Genomic DNA, 10,589 nt, shown 5'->3' with positions numbered 1-10,589 from the left:
ATGGAAATAAGCTGCATATCCAGTGTTACGATGTCTGGTTCTCGTTATAATAATCGATAATATATTCAGAAACATACCTCTCGCAAATTAATTGCTATTGGACATTGCGTGACCGAATGAGCGAGAGCTGTTGCGATTCGAATCGATGACGTCGAACACATCCACATATGAGCGTCTATATCAGACGAGACGACAGCGAGCATCGATTATGTTTCGATCGGTAATTTATCGACGCGGCCGCGGGAGATGAATTTCAATCGCGGGCCGCTTCGCATCGCACGGCGCCACCGTCGACAATATGGCCACGTGCTGAACGGTACGGTGTTTACGCGACGGCAGGATATCCGATTTACGGCCGTGGCCGGTGTGGCTTGGCTTCGCGTCCGGAGAATGTTGATACGACGGCCACGCGCGTGGTGATTCACGGCGAGAGACGTGACGAGCCGCACGCGATAATGCGTGGCGTAGTAACCGAGTGACCGACGACGTGTCGGTCCGACGCGGCATGGCGGGCGCGGACGAGGCCCACGTAGTCAGGTGTGCGTACGGCTGTCAGGATACCACCTGCAACATCACTGTCGGCGACGAGGCCGTGAGTCGAGCCGTGCGGAGTTACCGGCCACACGGCAGCCTCGCCAGGGTGCTCTACGACAAACGGAAAGCGGACGAGTGGTTGGCGGCGTATGACAAGCGCAAGGTGAGCGCGACGTTCGATAATAAGTACGTTGCCCTTTGCGTTTTCGTGATATATCTCACGATATACTTTATTTTAAAACATGATAATCATTCTTTCTCTTGATTGTATCCTCGAAACAGTACGACGTGTCGTAGAGACGTGCCACGTAAGCGTGGCAAATCATGTGGCCGTCATCCTCTCGTCGAGACGAGAGAAAGAGAGAGCATGCATCTTCGTTCAACGTTCAACTCTGTCAGAGTCGCACGGCTGTGTTTACTTCTCGTCGCGCGCCACGCGTCGCTTCTCAGGTCACCGCCTGGGGTCACTCGTCACGTCACTGATCTCGGGTCTCGGGATCGTAGACGCCCGTGAGATGAATCATGAGAATTTTTAATACTCGTACTACGCATTGGAGGATTGCGAAGCGAAGATTAAAATTCAGCCAATTAGAACAAAACGGTTAAAATTAACATTGTCTGATTGGTCAAATTCTAATCTTTAATTCGCAACCTTCAATATGTAATGTTACACAGGCACTTGATGCAATACCTAAATATTTTGGATTTGAACTTCAAATTGAAGATAGATACATGGAAAATTTATAAATAAAATTATTTATAAAAATTATTTATAAAAATCGCACAGTAATAGAAAGTGCAGGGGAAGAGGAAAGGAATATGAACTAATTTATTAAATATTTTAGCATTAGTTTTTGCCATTTATTACATTTTAAATAGACGACTCCACTAATTACATTCCAACACCATTTTTCGACACGAGTATAAATAATCATTTCTGATGTATTTTTCTCTAAACATGAATCCGTTCGCTAAATTTGTTTATCGCATCACAATTAAAAAAAAATGGCACTAAAGAGGCAAAAAAATTTGTTGAACAGTTGTTCTGACTAATTCTTAATTAGATCAAAACTTTTGATTTGAAATAAAATAAAGGCAAAATATTTGAATTAGAAATTTTGTAAGAAGCCATAGATTAATTATAAATAATTTTTGAGAATTATTAACATTACGATAATTAAGCTGCACATTTTTTTTTTTTCCACAAAGATATGCAGTTACGTGTACTATGCTTCTTTATTCTTCATAATCACGTGACAGCGTAAAATTTAACGCGCAATTATACCGATGCTTCGTCTTGCACTCGCATGCCTAGTCTCCTGTCGATTACCCCTAATTTATGCGGCCGTAAATTAATTACGATTTCCCAGAAACCTCCCACCGTCAATTTTATGACGGCCCGCGGGCATCCCGGGCGCTAACAAAGATTTTTTTTCCAAGAAACGAGGTTCTGAAATCTCCGCAAGAGTTCTGGACTTCTGGCTTCTCTCGCGCGGGCCACCGGGGGTAATTGGGCGGCCGGGGGGAGGAGGGAGGAAACCCGGCGGTACATGGGGGTACGGGCGCGGGGGCGAGGGGGGGGGAAGGGCAGTAATAATTAGTACAATTACCGCACAAGGCCAACCACTGACTACCCCCACTCGGATAACCGCCGAGACGTAGAGCTGCTCAAGAGTCAAGACTGCGCTCGGTAATTACGGGATAATTACGTCCTCGATATTCCTGAAACATCCTCGGGGCCACTTCGGGCATCATCCACGACGTATCGAGTGCTCTCTCTCTCTCTCTTTCTTTCTTTTTCTCTCTCTTTAGCCGCGTTTTCCTATCCTATTTATAATTGCGACGACGGGAGAAGTCCACGTCAATTTACTCGCAGCGGTCACGATCGCAGCGGCCCCCATGACGATCTAAGCGAAAAATGTTCGAGCTTCGAATCATCTGAGTTATCCCTCTGATCGAAACCACAAAAGCAGGAAACAGCTCGTCGACTTTTTTAAAATTTTTATTGGAAATCATACAAACACGACATCTTGGAATAAAATGTTACATGAATAAATAAATAAAATAATAATTTTTATTGCTACTCAACACTGCAAAGATAGAAAAGAGAAAATGATTATATTATATTATATTAAATATAATATTTCCAATTATTTTACTTTTGTTAAACATGAATAATTAATAAGAAAGATATTTTTATTTGTTCTTATTTTTGTGGTAATACATTACAGTAATTATAAAAACTATAGACATATCCATAAATTAGCAAAATAAATGCGTTCTGCTGTTATCATCATTTCTAGAAAATTAAGTAGATAATAAATCATTATTTATTGCCCATTGAATTAATGACCTTGTCTGTATATCTCATAAAATTTCAATATCGAATACGCGCGCGCGCGCACACATGCACACACAATTGATCTTTTATTTATCTATTCTTTGAAGCCATTATCTGTGAAGAGATCTAATTGATTCAATTGCTCTAACACTTATAACTTGTTTGATATGAGATTCGTATTACGCCGTATATATATTTATCATCGCAAATAAAATTATACTGAATATTTGCAAAGGCTGAAACTTATACAATGTATCAATAAGGTCGAGTAAATGAAAAAAGTTTATAAACTTATGTATGAAAATATTTTATTAAAAAACTTATGAATGATAGATTTATGACCACAATTATTTTCTATAATTCGTTATACGGAATTGTTGATTGATTCAATTAATACATTATTTGATATGTTTTACGAATTTTATCAGTTGTTACAATAATTACAATAAATATTTGAAAATACTTCTTTTTGCAAGAATGCAGGCGTCTATTCGTCAAACCAATAAACTTTCAAACTCTCTTTCGAATATTCCTACGCTATAATATTGGAAATAGTAGTAAATACATTTTGAATACATTTTCAAAGCTAATCTTCTATTTCTTTCATAAAAGAACTTTTACATTTTACGTGATAAATATAAATCAAGAGGCATTAAAATTGGTGACTTAGGAGACCAAATGATTGATTTGCCTCGATCGATCCAATGCTGAGGGAATTATTGATTAAAAGACTCATGTATTATCATTCTTTTTAAAATAAGACGGAGCATCATGTATAAACCACATAACTCGTATAATAAATAGAAAACAATTCTGCTTGTAAATTTTTGCAACATTTAAAACTTTTTAATAAAGGATTTTTGAACCTAAGTTTATATGAATTTTTTTCATCTACTCAAGCTTTGGCAATTCTCTTTGTAGACATCCTGCATGTAAATGTAACATTTAATAGTTTAATATTTCCATATGCAATTTAATTAATTTTGCAGATAAATATATATTAGAGATAAAATAAAATCAAATTATAATATTTTCCATAATTTAAAATAATTTAATAAATAAACGTTTATCTCAATACATTTTAATTAAATGTTACATTTTTATTTCAATTCGATTCACATATAATAATACTATAAAGACGGAACTGGCAGATTTCATATCGATTATGAAACATTCATTATTACAATTACATACATATATATCTACATAGTGTACATTATAAATGATAAATTGTCATGTGAAATCATGCATTGAGTTTTTGATTAATTCTGCATAAATACTAAGAATGAGCAAGCGATAACGTTATCTTAATATATCGTTATCGATACGTGGAAGAAGTCACATCCATACAATTTGACAATATTTTTCCTTAAGTATATAGCAAGCTAATAGCACTTAACTTAAGACTGGTGATATCATCTTTTCTACGCCTGAACAGTATTTATATCTTTGCATATAATTCTTCTTTGTTAATAAATTAAACTTTCTTAATTTATTACGTTAAATTATATTTACGATATTTTCAATATTCCGAAAAAAACTTTTTCTTTACTTCCTCAGCACACAAATTCCCAAATTTTTCCAACACCTTTTTTCAGATTCTCGTCAAATCCTTTTAAAAGTTTCGAGAAAATATAAAGTATTACAATTGTTAGAAATGTTTTTAAATTTTATTAACTTTTAAGTTACACAATTTGAATTTAATTTTAATTTTATGACATTACATTAAATTTAATGTATTTTTCATAAATTTTCATAAAATATACACGTTCATTTCATTTAAGTAACTACTGTAACTTAATTTTCAGTTAAATCATTCATTATTTTTAATTTCGTTCATAACCACGAGCTTTATTTACATGTAAAGGAAACTCGTGATTACATTTCTAACAGTGTATATAAGAAATCTGCAAAACAGTTAAATATATATCTAATATTAAGATTCCTTAAAATATTGATATAATAATGTAGGATAAAGATTCAAATTTGAGCATCAGTTTCTTTTTTTTAAATAAAAATCAACAATTCTCTATTTTCAAAAAAAAAAGATTAATTTTAATTTCTAACAATAACTCTTAAAAATTTTTTAGATGAATCTCTCTTCAAGAGCTATTCTTAAATAAATTCTGCCTTTTCTATGAAACTCCGCGATTTCACTCGACGAAGAGTGATTCTTGAATTACATATGAAGTTACGATTGAAATTACATTCTTAGATCGAGCTCATCTTCTGCTCGAATCGGACAATCCGGTCGCATCTCGTTCGTCAAAAAGGGTAAGAGAAAAGGTAAGAGAAAGAGGGAAGGAGGTGAGGGTGGAATAAAAGAAAACAACAGCGAGCTTTTATCTTCGTATTTGCGAGCATCATCCCTCCCCGATCCTCGTTTTCCGCCAACTCGCGAGACGCAGAGCGAATCGATCTCGACTCCAACGACTGCGGCGCGTATTCGGGCAGGTGCTCACGGGAGAAGGGAAGAATCCCATTCGGTCGCGTGAAACGAGAAATTTGAATTTCGAGTGGTGGCAGGGGGTGGCAGCGGCAGGGAAAGGAAAGAGATGGTAGGTTGCCCCGCGAGATTTTTCCCCCACGAAATCGACGTGAGACATCACTTCGCGTCCCCGTCTGCCGCTGCCGTCGTCGCATCGTTGCCGTCATTGTCATCCGGGAACGTCGCGTTCTAATATTCCCCAGTAAAGTCTAAAAACTTTGCTCCCAGCTTCGAACGTAACGGTGTTGATGCGGCGCGGTGGCTCCGCACCGATGTTTTAAGCTTTTAAAAAGGGCTCACGACAACGTCCGCGCATCTCGGCGGATCAGGGACGAAAGGGACCGAGGGAGAGAAAGAAAGATAGAACGTTGCTTTGAAATATTAAGTGACTGATGGATGAGGCTTTTGAGGGGAGGAAGAGACGAGGGACCCCGGGAGAGAAAGATGCGCATAAGACAAGTATATCTCGTCGTTGCTTCTCGTTTGCCCCTCGTCCCTTGTCCTATCCTTCCATTTCGACCCTCTGCTTCTTCTTTTCTCGCACCCTTCCATCGGAGCGTGCATTCTATTTCTTAAAAATCTTAAGTATGCCATGCGTGATCGTAGTGATCAATATTAATTTCCGAGTTGTCATAAACGTGTAATGTGAGATGCAATTACAACGGTACTTGTGACTGTATAAATGTTTAGCGGAAATGCAAGGGAGAAGAAAGAATAATCAATTATCACGAGGGAAAAACAATAATAACGAATACAAGCAATCTTTTTCCATCTTATTATTTATAACTTTACATGATTTATGTTGTGTGTATATGTTAATTAAGATTATTATTATTTATGGTTTTTTATTTATTTTATTTTTACCTTGATTTTTACGTGTAATGCTCAACTCTTCTTACATATATTATTACATAGTTTTTTTAAATATAATTATTTATGTACGGAATGTACTCCAAAATTATATGTTAATCTTTATTGTTTTTTTTACAATTAAACAAAGATTATTATATTAATCATATTTTATATCTTTTAGATAAAGATAAATGTTTTTTTTAAATTGTGAAATAATTTACGTTAAATATAATGTAATATAAATAGCATTCATATATTTAGAATTTATAAGGTGAGAGTTATTCTGAATATGCGAGAAATGAAGGGTTAAGAATGATTAATTTCACTTTATTTTCCACAACATTTACCATTTTCATTATTACCTCGTATTCCATAAAGTTGTCTTTTGTCAGTCCAATCAGTCTTTTCGATATCATAATTTTTTATCAGTCGATCGCCAATATTCCAACGTCAAATTACTAACATTAGTAATCCGACTTGTTATCAATCAAAATCCGCATAACCTCAGGCAAATTTATGACATATGTCACGCTACACTCGCGTCGTTCCAATACGTTAGAAGAAGGCTCGGACGCTTCGCGGAAGTATTCACGTGGAACATGAAACGATCTGTTACGATATGATTACAATTTGCGTTACATTTACAGACTTGGATGATACTTACGCCGTGGTGGCTGATGCTATCGATCTCGCTGTAAATACCGACGTTAAAGTGAACCTATCGACGCGCGATCGCGTACGCATCGCATGCATGACCGCCCCTAAACGGTGACGCAAATAACACCTCGACGTCCTCTTCGCCGCCCTCCGTCCCGCCTATGATATTCATTACTCGGCTTATTCGCGGGAACATAAAAAAAAAGGGAAAAAAAGCTGTTGCGACCAGATGCGCTATCTCGTTGCGGATTTTAAGGACGCGCAAGATTGTTTGAAGGACCGAGAGCGAATGATACGCTTCGCGCGCTTTTATGACCCGGAGTCTCTTTCTCTCGCGATGCTCCGTCTTCGTTCGGCCGACCGGTCGACTTGGTCATCGCGAAGGAGAATCTCGACACAGGATCCGCGATAAATCCGGATGGCCGACGGATCTTTGCTTATCGTGCCGCATAATCGCACGTGGCTCACGCGAGACCGCGCCTGCGGACCGGTTACGTCAGGAAACTGATTTCTGCGGACGGACGTGTAGACTCTCCAACGTCGTGGAGGTGAACGTAATTAAAAGTTCTTTCGTAATAAAAGTCCACGCAGAAACATCCTTCCTTTAATTCTTTTACAGTATTAAATTGACTTTGCGTTGAGACTTGTTAATATTTAACTGAGACGAATGCAAGCTTTTTAGATACTTCGCGCCTGTCATGCCTTTTTCATGAAGGAAACATCCACTTTGAATTGGTTAAAGAATCTGTTCGAAGGGCAGATTAAAAGAGATGTACGCAATCTACGGACATCTTCACTTCGCGCCATTTTCCAATTAAGTCACGTGGGGTCTATTTCGACCACAATATCTTTCACGCACCTGTTAGCTTAACTTTATATCAAATATGAATATTTTATATACATTCGGAAAAATATTATGAGCATTTCTCTCTGTACAGACTTTTTCGAGTTCATGTTTTATTATAGATATAGAATTTACTTGATCAATTTTGGAAATTTTGTACTTTTTTAATCTGAAATATACAAATAATTTCAATCTCTCTTTCGCCGCGAGAAACAGGACTTTGACTGACCAAATGAGATCGCACGTACGAGAGAAGTGATACCAGTTCCCGGAGTGGAAATGATACCTGGCGAGGTAACGCGGAAGATACTCTTTGTATGTCGCCGAAAGTTCACGCGAACCTGGATTTTAAGGCGCTGACTTCAAAATAGCGAGAAAACAGACTTTGCTCTGGAATGGCGGAGATGAGAGAGATCTCGTTAACTCGGTTTTCTCGGACTTTTTATTTTGTCCTATCTCTTATTTTTATGGGGGTAATTTTTTATAGTTGCAACCATTGTATCTGAACGAAGGAAGGAACGTAAAACCAGGAAATACGAGGATCTATTTATTCGACAGAAAGATAATATTAGGACTTACATGAACTTCTAGATTGGTACTACTAGATTTGTACGCAAATGAAATAAATGAACATTAGAAATTATAGTTTGATATTTCAGGTAATTCATTATCTATTATTACATGTTTAATTTTTTACAACTATTAAAAAATAAAGCCTAACGGTCGAAGCTTAGGATCTTTAGTCCTTATAATTCCATGTGAATTATATATCGCATTTGTAGTCATTTGAACTGCGCGTTGATTTAATTTTTCAGATTTAAGAAAAGCCTTTAGACTACCAAGGCTTAGCTACCCTCACACAGAATACAAAAGATCCGGGTTCAACTCTTGGTCAAAGTAAATTTTTCACAAAAAATAATATAATTTTTAAAGTTTATAAGTTACACCAATATATGCAAAATATTTCACTACCTCCATTAATTTGCAAGTATAAAAAAATATTTCAATTTTCTTAAGATACATTAAAATCAAAATATATTTAAAAAGCGTATTATTTGCTATGACTGCATTTTATCTTTATCGTTTTCTCCGAAGGTGTTTCCCAAATACGTATTTAGGTCTCTCTTTTTGGCGCAAACGAACTGATATTCTAGGCGCGGTTGGCCTCGTTAGCCGATTGTCGATCTCGATGAAAATTCTTCACGGTTAGTTACACCGTTGCTTTCCCAATCAAGATACTCGCGCTCCCTTCGTGTGATTTTTACGAAAGGGGTACTAGCTTTGCTTCGCGCTTTTACCATTTCTTTAGTTTTCCGCTGACTGCTCTTCATTCGGCGCATTTTGTAGACTTTACTTCAGGCGTCCTGAGTGAATAAAATTTTGCAAATCGGTTTCCTCACGTAGAAATTTTTCTATTATTTTTCATACCTTTATGTATAATATCTCTAAGGCTGTATAATGCCTTTAGTATTTAATGAATTATTTATAAAATTCCAAGCTAGTAGATAAATGTTGTGTGCCTTCCAATAAATGACACAAGTAACACGGTGACACAATGAATCATTACATCCTTGTTGTTTACCAATGTTAAACAAAGATGACATGATCACTGTGTCACACTGTGTCGCTTGTTGGAAGGCACACATTATATAGGTATTGATGAGAGCACTGAAAGCGAGTGTGTCAGAGTAGACAGCACACTGGTCTGCTATATGCTAGTGATATATGCGGGTTCAATTCCCGATAAAACCAAAATATTTTAAAATATTTTCATACATTCGTTCTCCTATTGGAAGGAAGCGGCAATCTACTGAGAGTATCCTTGCCAAGGTAATATAAAATCGATATTATTTAAGCATATCTAAGAAATATTGTGTATATATATATATATATATGCTTAAATAATAAATATCGATTTTATAATTACGATCAAATAAAACATTTTATATACATTTATTTTGTATTAGACAAAAGGATGCAGTTTACACATAATTAAGATATATATTAATAATGTATATAACGAAAATTAGTCGTCTATAAACATTTTAACTTTGAATTTAAATTCTTTTTAGAAATCGGAAATGAAACAAATTTTGTATTAAATTCAAATATTATTTTATTGAAAAATATTTCTATTTAAATTTATTTTACAAGAATTTTCATTATGTGTTTTCCCGCTTCTGACGTTATCCATCTAAATATTTATAGGATGGTTAGCAGCTTTATACATGAAGAAATGAAGATAAAAGATTTTACCAAAAATATACCAGAAATATATCAGAAACATTAATAGGTTCCAAAGAAACATTTCTTCGAAGCTCAAACTTGATAAATTATTTTTTGAAAAAATAAACCTAACCAACCTATTAGTTGTACAACTTTGCTTCCGCCGTTTTCCTATAGATGGCTTTAGCGGTAAGTGGTGGTCGAAATAGATTATAGACGTCATACAATAAACTTGGGCATCTGTCAACATAATCCCATAGAAACATTAGTCGATTTGTGTCTGCATCATAAAGTTATTCTCGATTGAAAATGTCAGTTTACGAGCCAAATTCTCGTCATTTGCGGGAGGTTTTAATTTTTTACTTCAATATGAAAAAAATCTGCGGCTGAGGCAGCATCGAATGCTCTCAAATACTTATGGTGAGGCCGCTATTAGTGAAAGAACGTGTCGTGAGTGGTTTCAACGCTTCAAGAACGGTGATTTTGACGTCCAAGGTCATGCTCTGTATTTGATGGGACCAGCTCGGCGTAGTGTATTATGAACTGTTAAAACCTACTGAAACAATCACAGGCGATCGGTATCGAACGCAATTGATGCGTTTGAGCCGAGCATTGAAAGACAAACGGCCGCAATACAACGAGAAAGT

General features: G+C 36.2%; 1 protein-coding gene across 1 annotated transcript in view; it reads left to right on the top strand.

Moving 5' to 3' along the window:
• The first annotated feature begins 505 nt into the window (after positions 1-505).
• Positions 506-10,589, top strand: part of LOC105627453 (methyltransferase-like protein 9) — a 47,113-nt gene continuing 37,029 nt past the window's right edge. The window contains exon 1 of the mRNA XM_012208735.1: positions 506-697. Coding sequence (XP_012064125.1) covers positions 506-697 — 192 coding nt within the window. The remainder of the gene's footprint in view (positions 698-10,589) is intronic.

Source organism: Atta cephalotes (genome assembly GCF_000143395.1).
Source record: "Atta cephalotes unplaced genomic scaffold scaffold00009, whole genome shotgun sequence".
Taxonomy (NCBI): Eukaryota; Metazoa; Arthropoda; class Insecta; order Hymenoptera; family Formicidae; genus Atta; species Atta cephalotes.
The sequence above is the reverse complement of the archived record's forward strand: the minus strand, read 5'-3'. Positions and strand labels throughout refer to the sequence as shown.